The 15,102-nt window shown below is 35.3% G+C and overlaps 2 protein-coding genes across 5 annotated transcripts; one reads left to right on the forward strand and one right to left on the reverse strand.

Annotated features, from left to right (window-relative positions):
- The first annotated feature begins 1,014 nt into the window (after positions 1-1,014).
- On the forward strand, positions 1,015-3,234 carry LOC114318040 (pathogenesis-related thaumatin-like protein 3.5). The gene is made up of 2 exons (XM_028264881.2): positions 1,015-1,169; positions 2,397-3,234. The coding sequence occupies exons 1-2, from the start codon at positions 1,109-1,111 to the stop codon at positions 3,083-3,085; spliced, it is 750 nt and encodes a 249-aa protein (XP_028120682.2). The 5' UTR covers positions 1,015-1,108; the 3' UTR covers positions 3,086-3,234.
- Positions 3,235-4,150: 916 nt separating this feature from the next.
- Positions 4,151-13,178, reverse strand: LOC114318039 (metalloendopeptidase / zinc ion binding protein). Of its 4 annotated transcripts, none has more exons than XM_028264878.2 (17): positions 12,456-13,178; positions 11,262-11,615; positions 11,024-11,164; positions 10,727-10,859; positions 10,472-10,585; positions 10,301-10,374; positions 10,143-10,217; positions 9,142-9,234; positions 8,911-8,971; positions 7,861-8,193; positions 6,732-6,858; positions 6,553-6,652; positions 6,118-6,187; positions 5,855-6,007; positions 5,662-5,757; positions 5,188-5,510; positions 4,151-4,682 (listed from the first exon to the last, which is right to left on the reverse strand). In XM_028264878.2, exons 1-17 carry the CDS (start codon positions 12,546-12,548, stop codon positions 4,470-4,472), a joined length of 2,553 nt encoding a protein of 850 aa, XP_028120679.2. In that variant the 5' UTR covers positions 12,549-13,178; the 3' UTR covers positions 4,151-4,469. The 4 variants fall into 4 exon arrangements, with proteins under 4 accessions (XP_028120679.2, XP_082778289.1, XP_082778290.1 ...); XM_082922163.1 differs by having other exon boundaries at positions 11,024-11,160; positions 11,258-11,615; XM_082922164.1 differs by having other exon boundaries at positions 10,727-10,869; positions 11,024-11,160; positions 11,258-11,615; positions 12,456-12,957.
- Between the last annotated feature and the right edge of the window lie 1,924 nt (positions 13,179-15,102).

Consider the following 15,102-nt stretch of genomic DNA (forward strand, 5'->3'; position numbering starts at 1 on the left):
AAATATTTTTAAATTTTTAAAAATTATTTCTACCAACCAAAGCTAAAATTATGTAAAATTAATAAATCTTTTAGACATTTTTTTCACCAAATTAATTTTTATTACATGTTTGGAATGATAATCATGTAATGGGCGGTTGTTATGATTTTAATGTGTAATCGATATATTTACTATATAAAATGTTTTTAGTTTTGAATTTTTTGATTTAACGGATTGGTTTAATAATGATATCAAACTGTCACCATATTTGGCTTTTGGAAAAATGGAAACTAATTTAATGAAAATAAAAACAACCATCCATATCATTATCCAAACACATAATAAAAATTAATTTGGTAAAATAAATAAATAAATAAATATCTAAAGATTTATCAATTTTACATAATTTTATCTTTAATGGGTAAACATAATTTTTAAAAATTCAAAAATAATATTTTGACATTTATTTTTATTAAATTAGTTTATATTTTATAAAATTGATATTTTTTCTTTAAAATTAAGCAATGATATCTTCAATTGTCTTTATTTGAAACAAGATTTAAAATTCAAGGTCAAATGTGTCACAATTGAAAAGTTAAGAATCAAAGTGACACGAACTCTAAACTATAAGTACGGTTAGTGTAATTCGCTCTATATTCTCTCTCTATTCTCATAACAACATCAAATATTGAAAATTACAAAACACAAAAAAGATGATTCAAGAAATTAAATTGAAAAGTAGAAGGAGGGAAAGATGATGGGTGCATAGATATATGGTTTCCTTTTAAACGATACTACATTGGAGAACTAAGCTTTGTACTCTGATTTAAATTTCATCCAAAAAAAAAAAAAAACACTTCAAACGTTTAGAAAAATAATGATTACACATTTATGTCCCGTTGGCTCTGTATCGTGCACAAAACATACATGACTGTAAAAAAAAAAAAAAAAAAAGGATGAAAATCAAGAAATACAAAAAATGTGGGGGAGCCAATTGTAAATATAAATAAATTGAAATGCTTTATATAACTTCCCACCACCACCCTCAAACCCACGAACCTCTCTCTCTCTCTCTCTCTCTCTCTCTTAAATTGAACTTGTTTGTTCAGTTCTCTCTCTCCTCAATCCCATGGCGATTATTACACACAGAGTCTCTCCCCTCCTTCTTTCCATGGCTATCATCTTTTTAGGTAAAATTTAAAACACACATCTCTCTCTCCTTTCTCTGCCAAGTTTCTCTCAGAATATATACATTATACATGCATATAAGCACTGCAGTACATAAGTTTGGATTGGTCAGTTGTATCACTTTTTATTACTATTCCCAATTAATGCATTTTCATCCTTGATTATACCGTTGTTTTGAACTTTTGGATTACCCAAATCACAGCTGTTCAACATTCTGATTCAAACATTGTACTAATATTCCTTTTTTACAGTAAAAATAGCTTTTGGTTGTTTGTTTGTTGAGAAAAAGTAAGAAAGAATGTTTTTTTGTGTCCTAAAATTTGATCTACCTCTCTTTTTTACTTTGGGTCCTATGCAATTAATTACAATAAAAACACATCATTCTGTTCAGGCATCCTTGATTTTTCTCGCCAACCAAACTGAAACTAGATAGCAAAAACACAAACACTCTCGATAATTCAAATAAAGGCAAATTACACTTGTATTTTGATTCTGATGTCATTTTAATTTTTGTAATAATTTTAATTGTATCAATTTTGATTTTGAATTTTTTATATTATTTTAAATTAGTCTACTTAATTTTTTTTTATAGCAAATACATGTATAAGCGATATTTGTCAATTTTTTTAGAGTAAAATTATAAGGAAAATGTTATAGACCCCAAACAAATTATCAAATTTTCTACCAAACCTCTCACATGGGTGTGGGATCCACACAAATCAAATGTGTGTGGGTCCCACACCCATGTGAAAGATTTGGTAGAAAAATTGGTAATTTGTTTGGGGTCCCTATCATAACTCAAATTATAAACTTGATTCATTCATTGATTTGAACTCAACTAATTCAATTAAAAAAAAAAAATCAAAAATGTTAAGAGCAATGATTGAGACTCTTACTCCCACAAGACCCCTATAAGACCTCACAAATCTGGACTACTCATGATGTGGACTCCACACATATATGGAGGATTAGGATCACTTTGGCGTGTGGGGTCATTCCTAAAAGGGATTCCAAACATTTTCCTTTAATGACATTATCAATTAGATCAAATTAATACAAAATTTAAAATTATTAAAAATAAAAAAAATTTGAACAAAAAAATAAAAATTGAATCAATTAAAACAATAGGAAATAAAATGACACATGCAACCAAACGGTGGAACTACAAGTATATTCAAATAATTGGTTTGCTGGAATTTAACCCACATCAATTACTGTCCCATTTGCAGAAACCAGAGTTTCATCTACCCTCTTCACGCTTCAAAATCGATGCACCTACACAGTCTGGCCCGGCACATTGTCCGGCAATGGCGCCGCTGTCCTCGGTGGGGGCGGCTTCGCATTGGCCCCTGGCGCATCAACCCAACTCCCCGCTCCACCGGGCTGGTCGGGCAGATTCTGGGCCCGAACGGGCTGCAACTTCGATTCCTCCGGCGCCGGCAACTGCTCCACCGGCGATTGCGGAGGCCAGCTTCGGTGCTCCGGCGGCGGCGCTCCGCCTGTCACCCTTGTCGAATTCACCCTCGGAGACAACAACAAGAACGACAAAGACTTCTACGACGTGAGTCTCGTAGATGGGTACAATGTGGGTATGGGAGTGAAACCCTCCGGCAGCGGCTCCGGCGACTGTCAGTACGCCGGCTGTGTCTCCGACGTCAACGGAAACTGCCCTCCGGAGCTTCGGGTGACCGGAGCTTCCGGAGCGGTGGTGGCTTGCAAGAGTGCTTGCGCGGCTTTCAATGCGCCGGAGTTTTGTTGCACCGGCGATCATTCAACGCCGGAGACATGTTCGCCAACGCAGTACTCAGAGATGTTCAAGAATGCGTGCCCGACGGCGTATAGTTATGCGTATGATGATGCGTCGAGTACGTGTACGTGTACCGGGGCGGATTATTTGATCACATTTTGTCCAACCTAGTCATGCAATAGATGGCCAATGCAACGCTACAATATGATTATTATGAATAATTGTTAGTATGTTTGTTGTCTTTGGAGATTATCTTGATTTTAAGTTTAACTTGTAATGTTCTTTTGATATTTGGGAATACATTTTTTACTTTTTTATTACGTCTTTATTAGTATGTTTGTTATGGTTATTAAATTAATTTAATTTATTTTATAAATAGTTAATATACATGAGCTTAATATATGAACAAAATTTGAAAAATTTGCAAAAAAAGGGAAGAACTAATGTGGAGAAAAATGCAGGATGATAGAAAGGGTGAGGTACGGGTGGTTGCCGGCAGCAGCCGATGGGTGGGGCAATTTAACAATGTTTTTGTGAACTGCAATCTTCAAAGCAAGTGTGATCTTCAATACATGTTCCTACCTCCCTGAGCTTTTAGACACAAACTCTCTACCATGCCTGATTATATTCAGGCCTTTAAATTTGTCATTTAACTACATAGTGGAGAGTTTTTGATTGACTGAAATGAAAACTGAAATAAAATAATTATTCCATTAGAATACCCAGGCTTGGTTTGGGAAGTGGATTGACTTTTTGACTTTTCGACTATTTTAGCCTGGGCTTAAAAGCTTGATTTGGGAAGGACTTTTTGACTTTTTGACTTTTTTTGTGAGAGAAGAATGTAATGATTATGGGTTGGATGTGATGTTTTGTTTGTTATGGCTAAAATAGCCTATTTTGTTTTTTGTGACTAAAATAGCCAAAAAAGCCTCCAACCTCACTTGCCAAACAGAGGCCCAATATCATAGGTACTTTACTTGGGTAAAAAGAATATACATTACAAATAGATTAACCATTCAAAAATCTAAGATAAGATTCATTGTGAGGCAATGAATAGTCATTTCATTCCTGCCCAAAATCACAAACCAAACAAAACCCAAAATTATAAAACCCCTCTGAATCATCAGCTAAGAAGAAGAATTGCAGCCTTCATGATCTCAAGGGGAAATAAAACAAAAAAATTACAATATAAACAAAAACATTAACAAACAGACATGCAATAATATGAGGCAGACATACAATAATAAGAGGCACTTTTCATTTCTTTGATGGCCTTGGGCCAAACCTCTTTGTTGTTTGCTCATATTTTTTTTTTTTCCTCTTTCCATACAATTGCAATTTCTCTACATCTTGGACTCTCAGTTGTGAAAGCCAATCTCAGTAAACATTCCCCACCCCCAATCCTCCCTAAATGACTTGGGACCGGGAAAATAAGACCCTACCTTCCAACGCACGTGCAATTTGTGCCATTATCCTACCCTAGAAAAACTAAAAAACGAAATTAAAAAAAAATTGAAGCTGCCTATAATTTACAGAAATTCCGCTTCAGGAATTGTTACCAAAAAAATCTGGCCCAAAAGCGGTTATACCATGGCAATGGAATCTCATCAGAGCCTGTGCACTGACCTTCACCGTCAGCCTCATTGCTAAACAGAGTTTGATCTGAGCAGTCGAGTGATGCTCCGCACGCTAAGTTGTATGACTGGCATGCTGAATGGCACACACGAAGCCTGTTGTCACCATCTTTGTCGCACTTTTGGATCGAAATCTGTTGCAGGAAGGTGAATGAGAATTAGAAATATTTTCGTTTAAATTATCATAAATTTATTGTTAAGAATTACATGACTCCGCCCGTGCTAAATATAACCGTGTAAGTGATGTACTTGGACATGTATCATTTAAAAACCATGAGAAATCCTAGATAAAGGCCCAGCCAAGCCAAAGAATGAAGCATTTCAAACTTGGTTAAACTTGGACAAAGCTTGAAATTTACTTGAATTAAATAGCCCTGTAAAAGCATGGTTCTCCATAAGTTATGTTTCTTCATTTTCCTAAACAAGCTATGTGCACGGCAAACTACAGCATTAGAATCCCACACAATCACATTTTTACTAACACAACACGCTATAAAGATTTTACATTGAGCTGGGATAATAGTGGAATAACTTCTCCAGTGGATTCGGACTAGTGATGAAATGGGAAACAAGGAATAATCTAGACCAAGTGATCACAGACACTTTATGTGATAAATATATAAAGCAAATGCAATTTACCCAGCAAGCTAGCCGCTTAGCAGTTGCATCACAGTAGCTATTCTTAACGCGAGAGAAAACCCTCCAAGAAACACCAATTGGGAACAACCGGTTATAGTTGGGCATCACAACAACTTCTTCTAACTGCTGCAGAATACTTGATTCACTAGGTGCACAATGTTGTCCAGGTCCATCACTCTTTAACACATCTTTGCAAACTGAAAGACTGGAGACAAGCATCGAGCTGTTCTGGCATATGTAGCCAGCATAGTCCGAGCAGCGGAACTCACATACTCCATCATCACAGACCCCTCCATGCAGGCTACATTGTTCATCACAGACAGCTGCACATCATTTCAAAGCACAATATTATGCACTTAGAAAGCAATAAGTTCCATTATGTTTTTGAGATATGGTTTAAAAATCTAAAGTCCACATTTTGGGAACACCATGATGTGGACAAAAAAAGAGATCCTAAAATGATAATCACATTACCAGTAGAGCAGTCGACGCCGGTGTATCCGTTTTCACATTTACAGACACCATCTTCAAGGCACTTGCCATGCCCATAACAATTGCTAGGGCAGAAGCCTGCAAATAAAACCTTTATCAGCAACACAAGGAATACCAAATGCGCCAAGTTGACCAAGAATGTAATTTCCATGGGGGGAAGGGATAAAGAGCTCACGTTTACTACAATCAGGACCATGGAATCCTAGAAAGCAGTTACATGTTCCATCAATGCAGTCTCCGTTGAAGTTACATGAATTAGGACATTGCCTAGATTCAGAGACGGGGTCTGTGCTGCATAGTTCGTGATAAGCTGGGCAAACCAGCTCACCTACAATTTAGAACATAAGAGACCTTGAGATTGGGGAATATAAATAGATACTTGACAATAACAAGGGTCGGCAAATAAATATATTTTTAAAAAAATTAAAGAATTTCTACCATTGAATCCAGGAAACTGAACTGGTCCACCAGCTGCAGGACACACTTTCCAAACACCGTCAACAGCAACCTAAAAAGAAGTAAAGAAGTTCACAGTTACATTAGAATATCACATGAAAAACTGACAACATGCAGTTTGAAAGTGAGTCCTTAACTCATTGCTGAACATAAATGAAGAAACGATGCGGCTCAGTCGATCATGATTGGGAAAATTTTATAATTTAAAGATAATTATATATTTGCCAAGGAATTGGTTTTTCAATGTAAAGACAATTTTTCCATAATGGTCCTAAAAGAGATGGTATCAGTAGCATTCTTTGAAGGAAATAAATTCAAAATCAAACTCGTACAATGTTTCGTTGTGGCCATTCTATTCAACATAAATGAGCTCAGAATCCATGTATTAAAAACTAAAGTTAAAGGTCCAAATTATACCTCCAGTGAATTATTTATACACCTGTGCTGATAACAACCATTTCCTTGGGTCATGGAACCCCTTACAAACCCAGTCCGTACTAATGATGAGGCCATACACCTACAAGAATGAACAGAGGTTATGCCAATGCAGAATTCAAATGTGAGAATCTGAAAAAAGTTCCATAAGCATATCTCACCTTGAGCTATGTCCTCTCACCTCACCCAACATTCTGTCAGGTGCCCGAGCACTGTTCATGTCTGTGCATGATCCATCAGAATAAGCCACATAATAAGTGCAATAGTCAGCTAATGATGACTGCCCACCTGCGATGGCCAAGAATGGAAGTCAATATTCTATAATGGTTATTATTGTACATATTAAACCAAAAATGGCTATCTAAATTTAAGTGGTCACCAGCTGGAAGTGGAACATCTAAGAAATTAGTGAACAAAAAACATGCTAGAGTTTTGAATCTTTCCAGCAAGTCACAAGCAAAATCAACTACTGTCTGGAAGAGGACAGATGTCAGAGGGAATCCAAGCTTTAGCAAGATTCTAACATATCATTTAATTTAGGGTAAATTACACTCATCTCTCAGCAAGCTCCACAACTTTGAAAAAATTACAGTGACCTCCCTTTTAGCGAGGTTAAAGGGACAGGAACAAATGAAGATGGTGTGAAGACACAACTATAAATAAGGAAAAATATACATTTCATTGTAAAAAAGATGACATCATTATTTTTCCATCCACATGACTAACGAATTTCTTATGAAAATGCGGCTCAGTGCTATGAGAATTAAAACCTTGAGAGAGTCCAATGTAATTATGCTAAACTTGTGAGGCTTACTATATTTTTTTCAAACCTTAGGAGAGGTCAATGAAATTTAGGCCTAGTTTGAGAAAACTAAATAAGTGCACTTTTTGACTTTTTATGAAATATGGGTTGGGTTTGGGTTGGGTTTGAAGTGATGTGTTAGAGAGGTGATGTGACTTAAATAAGATGATGTGACTTAAATAGGATAGTGACTTTTTGACTTTTTGTCTTTTTTCAATCATGCCAAACTTGGCCTTACTCTTTAATTTATGTTTGGCAGGCCAATATACAGAATTATGAACCTTGTTGAAGAAGCTTGGATATAAACTTGATATACAAGACAGCACCTTTGGTGAATATTCGAAATTAGATGGATCCAAATTTCACAAGCGTATAAAGAATTTTTTGAATGCATGCTAATGGGATCAGTAGAATGAATACATGCAAACACAAACAAGCAGCAAAAACATGTAAATAAAGGGGCGGAAAACAATTGGTCAAGAACACACCTTTGTTAGCCTGTGGAAAATAACGGGCCCACTGAGGAAGGTCCCCACTATAGCTTACAATAGGGCAGTAACCCTCTGCTTCCCTGTTATATGTACAGCCTGGTAACTGTGTTGTGTTGCAATGGTATGCTCCCTTCCAGAGATTGCAAGGGGCAGTAACAAATTCAGTTCCTTGGTCACGGCCCCAGTCAAGACGGTCAGCCATGCTATAATTAGCCTGGTACCAGCCACTATCCTCTAATAAGGCCAGTGTCATTTTTGAAACTACTGATCTCGTATCCACTGAGCCCGTCATGATCTCGTTCATCAGAAGCCTTTTCTCCCAGTGGGATCCTGAGGCAAATTATCGAGCATATATTATTTATATAACTGCCATGGTACTGCCACTTTACCAGCAGCATTAAGCAAGTGACAGAAGAAAATTGTCGTATGAATGGAATACAAGAAGTTAGGGTAATTAACCCAACTAGACTATGCCCACACAGACTTTTCCAAAAATTCGCCCCAAAAAATAAAGAAGAAAAAAATATATCCCCAATCATGAAACCCTGTAAGAGTAGAAAATTAATAACCCAAAACCAAAACCTCTTTTAATTGGATATGGTATGATATACTGTAATCAAGCAAAATCCCAACTAGAACAACTAAAGAATTAACTCTCTAATTTTCATTTGAAGCAACTCCATAATTCTCTCCCACCAAAGCATGCTCCCCACGAGGGCAGGACCCTCACATCTTGGGACACCCCAAACATGGGCACACTCAAATTGCTAAAAGAAAACCTTTTTGTTCCGACACAGGGAATTGGAATTCTTGTCCACCAATATTACTCCATAAAAAAGGATACCCACAACATTAGGAATTTGAGACAATTCTCAATGGTAATAGTCATTGAGATGCTTTACTAAGCATTGCATACTGTCTTTCAAATGGCAGCTAAACACATCAAGCATGAAATCAGCAGCAAATACAGATATTGCTGGGCAGAATTAAAGGAACTACACCAAAGACATACTTGAAAACAAAAACAAAGAGACGAGGATAAACAACCTGATGTACCACGCCCACCCCCATCTTCTAGCTCTAAACCAGTGAAATTCTCGGAGAATGCCTGCCAGTAAACACTCATAAAAATGTTGGTGGATTCTCTGGTTTCTTTGCTCAACAGAAATTCAAGGTCACAAACATCTGGCTAGGTTGAAGAGAAAACAAGCACAGGTACATGCACACACATTAATGATAAGCAGAAAATTCCAACAAAATCAGGAAGTAATCGAGTACCCCATAATGATAGCGTGAATGCATAATAACACGAGGGAGCACAACACGTGTAACCATCCGTCCAAGTTTATCATCCATGACTTGTTCAGTAACCTACATATGGAATCATAGATAAAACTGAGGTACAAAATAAAGTGTAAAATAAGACAACCATGTATATGTGCCTATAAACTTGAATGGACAAGAGACATTTTTACCACAAAAAGTATTTGCAAACTGAGTAAGGTTCCACTGTTAAGAATGACCAGAAAAGGAACGTGTCCTGGAAAACCTTATTTTTTTAAAAAAAAATTCAGAAAAGGAACGTGTCCTGGGTGTACTTGTTTTTATTATTATCTTTTGTGAATCGGACCATCTCGATCATAGTAGCAGGAAACTCCTACGGCACCCCACTTCGTGCAACTATGATCTAGATGGTATTCACCCACAAACACGATTTCCAAAGATCCTGATAGCGTATTTTTTATTTATTTATTTTTTTTAAGTTAGAGAGCCTGATAGAATGATACAGCTCCTTCCAAATTACGTAGAAAAGGCTAAGAACATGTTGAAGAATGGTTTATACTCCTTGAATACACATTAATACACATTAGTCATTAGATGAAGATCATGGACATCGTAGTGGTGCCGTGTCTACTGGTATGGTCCATATTGAGGACATACTGAAATAGCTTAAACATGGATGCTCAATGGGGCAATGTACTGTAAGATTTCATATAATATTAACACCATCTGATGAAAGAAATCTAAACAAAAATAAATAAATAAATAACAATATAAAGTAGGAAGTGGAACAGAGCTCATCTACAGATTTTAAGGCAGAGAGGACCAAACTATCCTAGCAAATCCCAAAACCCACATGTTTAGCTGGGATTAGCAGCCAATGAGATTGCATCTCCATAGACGTGCTAATTTAAAAGACTGCCATACAATACTAATAAAAGATTCTTTATGTCATAGTTCATATAGAGAATCTCATGCTATACGGTAACCAGATTTACCTGGTTACGTCTTCTTTTCCTCTCATCCCGAAAATGTGCAAAGGCATGAGGATCAAATCCAAGAACATGCATGACCTGAACAAAATGAAACTCATTGATCAAAGAAAACAAAAGACCTTTCATACCCTTAGTGTTTACATCAAGAAAAGTCGAATCACCTCATGTATGAGCGTAGCTGAAAGTAAGGTTTCTGCTTCGGCAGTCAAGTGGCGAGGGGCAACATTCACATGTCCTGCATATGATCAGTGACATCAAAGTTTGGAACACAAGCATCTGGCACATGCCAGGGTTCAATGTCTTCAAGAAAGCATTGTTACATAAAGAATTACCAGCAACTGCACGACCCCATTGATCCCGTTCACATGCCACTGCCCATGCTAGGGTGTTGCCTGTTGTAGGTCTAGTAGTTACCAAAAGAACTAAGTCTGCACCAACAACACCATCTGGAAAACAGAAAATAAAACAAAAAGAAAGGTTGCCTTTTAACTATACTGATGGGGAAAAAAAGAAGAAAATAACCACCAACTACTAATTTGCAAGGTGCAAATGACAAGGCAGGCTGGCATATGTTGCAACAAATATACCTTCTACATATTCCCGTGGAAGTTGTACGCCTCCATCTTGTCCACATGCAGAATATCCGCTCAACCGCAAATTCCCTTTCACAGGCTCAACAGCCAAGGCTCTTTTGAACCAGTCTGCTGTCTGCCCTAGAGCCTGTATTAAGCTACTTGCAAAAATTAGAATATCTTCCGGGTTATGAAAGATACGGGTGATGTGAAATGCCATCTTCATTGGGTATAAAAGGTCAGTTATGGAGCAGAGCAACATATAGCTGAAAAACTCAAAATAGAAGCACTAAACAATGTAACAAATGATACCTTTCGAAGGCGATGCCTTTTGTCATCCCGAGATATATCATCTGAAGTGCAATTATACCAGCAGTCACCAAAAATTGGAGGATCACCATGAGGATTGCAAGACGGCACACCACGATTGGAATTTAGAGGAGGCTCCCCTAGCTAATTGATGAAAAACAAAAAGCAAAACTTCAACATTAGTTCCACAGCCACAACCCATGTACAAGACAGAAGTTACAAATAGGTTGATTACACTTGCCTTGACGATGTCACCAACATTTCGACAATCTCTATCAGTTGAGTGGCCGACAGCATCATAATTTAAATAAATTCTAATAGGTTGCTTTACATCATTTTGTTGCTCCAGAGATTTGGAAATTCCAAGTAATGCCCTCCCCTTGCGGTGAAGGGTTTTTGAGATACCAGACCCCTCATAAACCTGTGGAGTAACAGAATACACCTTGCGACCTGGCCGCCTCCTTTGTTCAAGTATTTCATCATGAATGCAGGAATGGGATATAATGTTTTCATCACCCTTTTCTGTTCCTTGCCACAATTGGTGTTCTTGGGATTTTGCACAAGTAGCTTCCAACCATAGCAATATCAATACAATCTGAAACATTGGGAGAGAAAATGAACAAACAGGAAAAGAAATCAATATATATATACATATATATATAAGAGTTGAATTACAGTTTTTCTTGGCCCAAATGTTGGACAAGCACAAAGTAGAATCCCCAATTTAAGTTTTGACATTGCAAAAGCAAGAGATCTGTAATGACAACACTTATTCTGCTTCTACCAAACCAAAGAAGCAATCTTTGAACCCCATAAACAGTCTTGAGCTCGATTAAATATTGTAGGATTGATCCAAAAATACTTTCCACCCAACCAACCATCATCGGCTCAATAGCCCCAAATCCATGGGAAAGCATACACATAAAGTGTAAATACGTGCACACATACGGATCTTGATAAAATTCTAACCCATAAAAGCAAAAAAAAAAAAGTGTGAACTTTTCAGCCGTAGCTTGCTTTCTTAAGTAACTTATGAACAGTGCATGAAAACAATACCAGAAATGAAGACAAGAATAATGGAAAAGGAAAGAGAACGAGAGAAGATAAATAAAAAAAAGAAATTAGCAAAAATTTAGAAACTTCAGAACAAAATCTTCAACAACTACTTCCAATTTCTGACCACAATTGCTCCAATAACAAAACCCTAAATCACAGTGCTTAATTGAATGATGTTTAAGAGTGTCAGTCTCAAGACTCCCAAATTTTCTTTTCTCAATCCCGCAATTTCTAAGCAACCAAACAGAACCAAAAAACCCTCTGTTCCCAGCTTAATTTCACAGCATTCGGTTAGGAAAAAAAAATTAAAAAATTAAAAAACCAAAACCCTAAATCTCCATTTTCAACAGAAAAAGCTACTGTGAAAGAGAAATCTTACCTCAAAAACAACAACGGCGAATCGAAGCTTGGTCCGAAACAACCTAGGTTTCGAAGACACAACGCATCGACTACACCGAATCTTCAACTCCATCAAGCAATGTGTTCAACAAAACCAACATCGATTCCATCAAATCACCGGCGATTTTCCGATCGGCTCCACTACCCAGAAAAATCGCAGGCTTCCCCGCATTTCAAGTATGTGGGTATATAAATATTGAGAGAGAAAGTGAAACACTTTTGCCCCTCTCTCTCTCTCCAAATGAGTCGCTGTGATTCGAAGGATTGTCGTTATCAACCAGGTCTCTTGCAATCTGAGAGTTTTTATGGACTACTTGGCTCTTCTCTGCTTCTTCAGGCAGAGATGTTTGTCTCTTGAACTGTTAGAGAGAGAAACAGATCAATCTCTTTCTTCAGAGATGAAAGAACACTGCATAGTAGAGAGAGAAATAGAAGACAATGAAAACAAAAAAAAATAAAATAACAGACAAATACATGAGAAACAGGTGAAGGTGGGTAGAGTTGGTAAATTCTATATTTAAAAAAAAAAATTCAAAAAAAGTAATTGAAATAAAATATTGTACTTTAACATTTGAGAGACAATTGGTTTGAGATAAAGATTATGATAATGAGGTTTGAGTGCTTTTGAATCTAATTAATATAATAGTATTTAATTTTGAATCCTTGTACAGATTAGGACTGTTAAAGTAATGTTAATATTATCATGCATTAAGGTGGGTAGCTTTGTAATGTTATACGTTTGGTCATTCGTGCACCTTACATTTACCTAAGATGTTTAGTCATTTATTTAATAAATATTTTTAATATTATTTAATTAAGATATTTAGTCATTTATTTAATAAATATTTTTAATATTATTTAAATTAATTAATATATTAATAGATAATATGATATAATTTTAAAAAAATTAAATGTTTATAATTTGGGCAAATTACATATACACCCCTCCAGGTTTGGTTAAATTACAGATACCCCCTGAGGTTTCGGAAATTACATCCCGCCCCCTGAGGTTTGTATTTTCATAACAATTTACCCCCTGAGGTTTATATTTCATAACAAATTACCCCCTAATTTCTTATGCAAATATAGCATTCAGGGGGGAATTCGTAATTTCTCAAACCTCAGGGGGGTATCTGTAATTTTGTCAAACCTGGAGGGGTGTATATGTAATTTGTCCTTATAATTTGTATAAAAAATATGATCAAAAATAATATTATAATATATATTAATACATTAATTGATATATTAATTAATACATATAACATCACGAAATAATTTTCAGTAAAACAATTAGATGATATGCACGCAGCCAATTAGATAATATGCACGCCTTGAGGTGGAGTACTTAGTCCATGACTATTTAAGATGGTTAATTACTATTAAATGCATTATACAATGTTAATACCTAATTAGTGTGCACTTTATTTACACTCGAACACCAGAAGTCTTAACGCTAGGCTTAGATTTATTCCAAAATGTAAACCCTTTGTATTTGTGACAATTTATTATATGGGCTTAACATTATTATTTTGAGTTGTTTTGGAAAATTAATTAAAAGTTGATTTTTTTTATTTTTTATTTTTTTGAAAAAATATATAAAAAAAATAAATAGATGATGTGGTATAAAATAGACTAAAAGTTAATTTTAACTTTTAGTCATCTTTCCAAAAGAAGCCTTTTATCTTTATGTATAAATTATACTCAGGATTCTTGGATTTCTATTAAGATCTCATTTGGAAATAGGTTTTTTTAATAATTTTTTAACTTTTTTACTAAAATATGATATAAAAAAAATTAATATGTTTTAGATGACTTTTTTATTTTTTATGAAAAAATATACAAAAAGTAGAAAGAATATGAAATCTTTGACTTTTTACTATAAGTGGTTGGATTTTTGATTTTTTTGGATAATTTTTTGACATTTTAGTAAAAATCACTACTTACCAAACGAGGCACTACTTACCAAACGAGGCCTAAGTATCTTGTAACATTAGAAGTTAAAGGTTCTGTCGTTAAGGCAAATTACACAAGAATATGAGAGCAAATTACTTTAATTAATAAATATTTAACGTTTGAAATTAATTAGTATTGGGAACATTTAGACATTATTTGGTGCAATTTTTTGTAGAGAAAATTAGTCATGGATTATGGGATGTTTGATAATATGATTCAGCATCAATTAAGTGATAATAATTGTTCATTTGCTATTACTTAAAAATTTAAATGTCTCTCAAAATGTAGATTAAAATTTAAATCATATAAAACTTACTTAATTCTAATTCAATTTGTAAATATTAAATATAAGTATCAATATACACTATTATAAACTTGTTGGCCTTTTTGTCTTTCTAAAGTTAATAATGTAAATTTAATCGTGCTAGCAAGGATCAATTAGTCCTTACAGATTTTATAATTGCCAACCAATTATCAAGCGATTGTGTTGAAGTTTTTTCAACCTCGATGAAGAGAACTTTTACTAGTGACTTGTTTAAGAGAAAATTAGGAATAGTAACAAGTAAATATAATTCAGCAATCAAATTTCATTAAGCAAATGAAAATTTACAATGAAGTTACAATAATCCAGCCTCGACAAGATTCACAGCAACAAACTACTGAAAAACTACTCC

This window comes from Camellia sinensis, chromosome 3, assembly GCF_055761805.1.
Source record: "Camellia sinensis isolate YWXY chromosome 3, ASM5576180v1, whole genome shotgun sequence".
NCBI classification, from domain to species: Eukaryota; Viridiplantae; Streptophyta; class Magnoliopsida; order Ericales; family Theaceae; genus Camellia; species Camellia sinensis.

Excerpts from the sequence above, each read along its gene's own strand:
- LOC114318039 (XM_028264878.2), bottom strand. The coding sequence starts at position 12,548 with ATGGAGTTGAAGATTCGGTGTAGTCGATGCGTTGTGTCTTCGAAACCT. Across the intron at positions 8,972-9,141 it reads ATTCACGCTATCATTATGGG|GCATTCTCCGAGAATTTCAC; the intron begins GTACTCGATTAC and ends GTTTACTGGCAG. Across the intron at positions 6,188-6,552 it reads GTATAAATAATTCACTGGAG|GTTGCTGTTGACGGTGTTTG; the intron begins GTATAATTTGGA and ends ACTTCTTTTTAG.
- LOC114318040 (XM_028264881.2), top strand. The coding sequence starts at position 1,109 with ATGGCGATTATTACACACAGAGTCTCTCCCCTCCTTCTTTCCATGGCT. Across the intron at positions 1,170-2,396 it reads CATGGCTATCATCTTTTTAG|AAACCAGAGTTTCATCTACC; the intron begins GTAAAATTTAAA and ends TCCCATTTGCAG.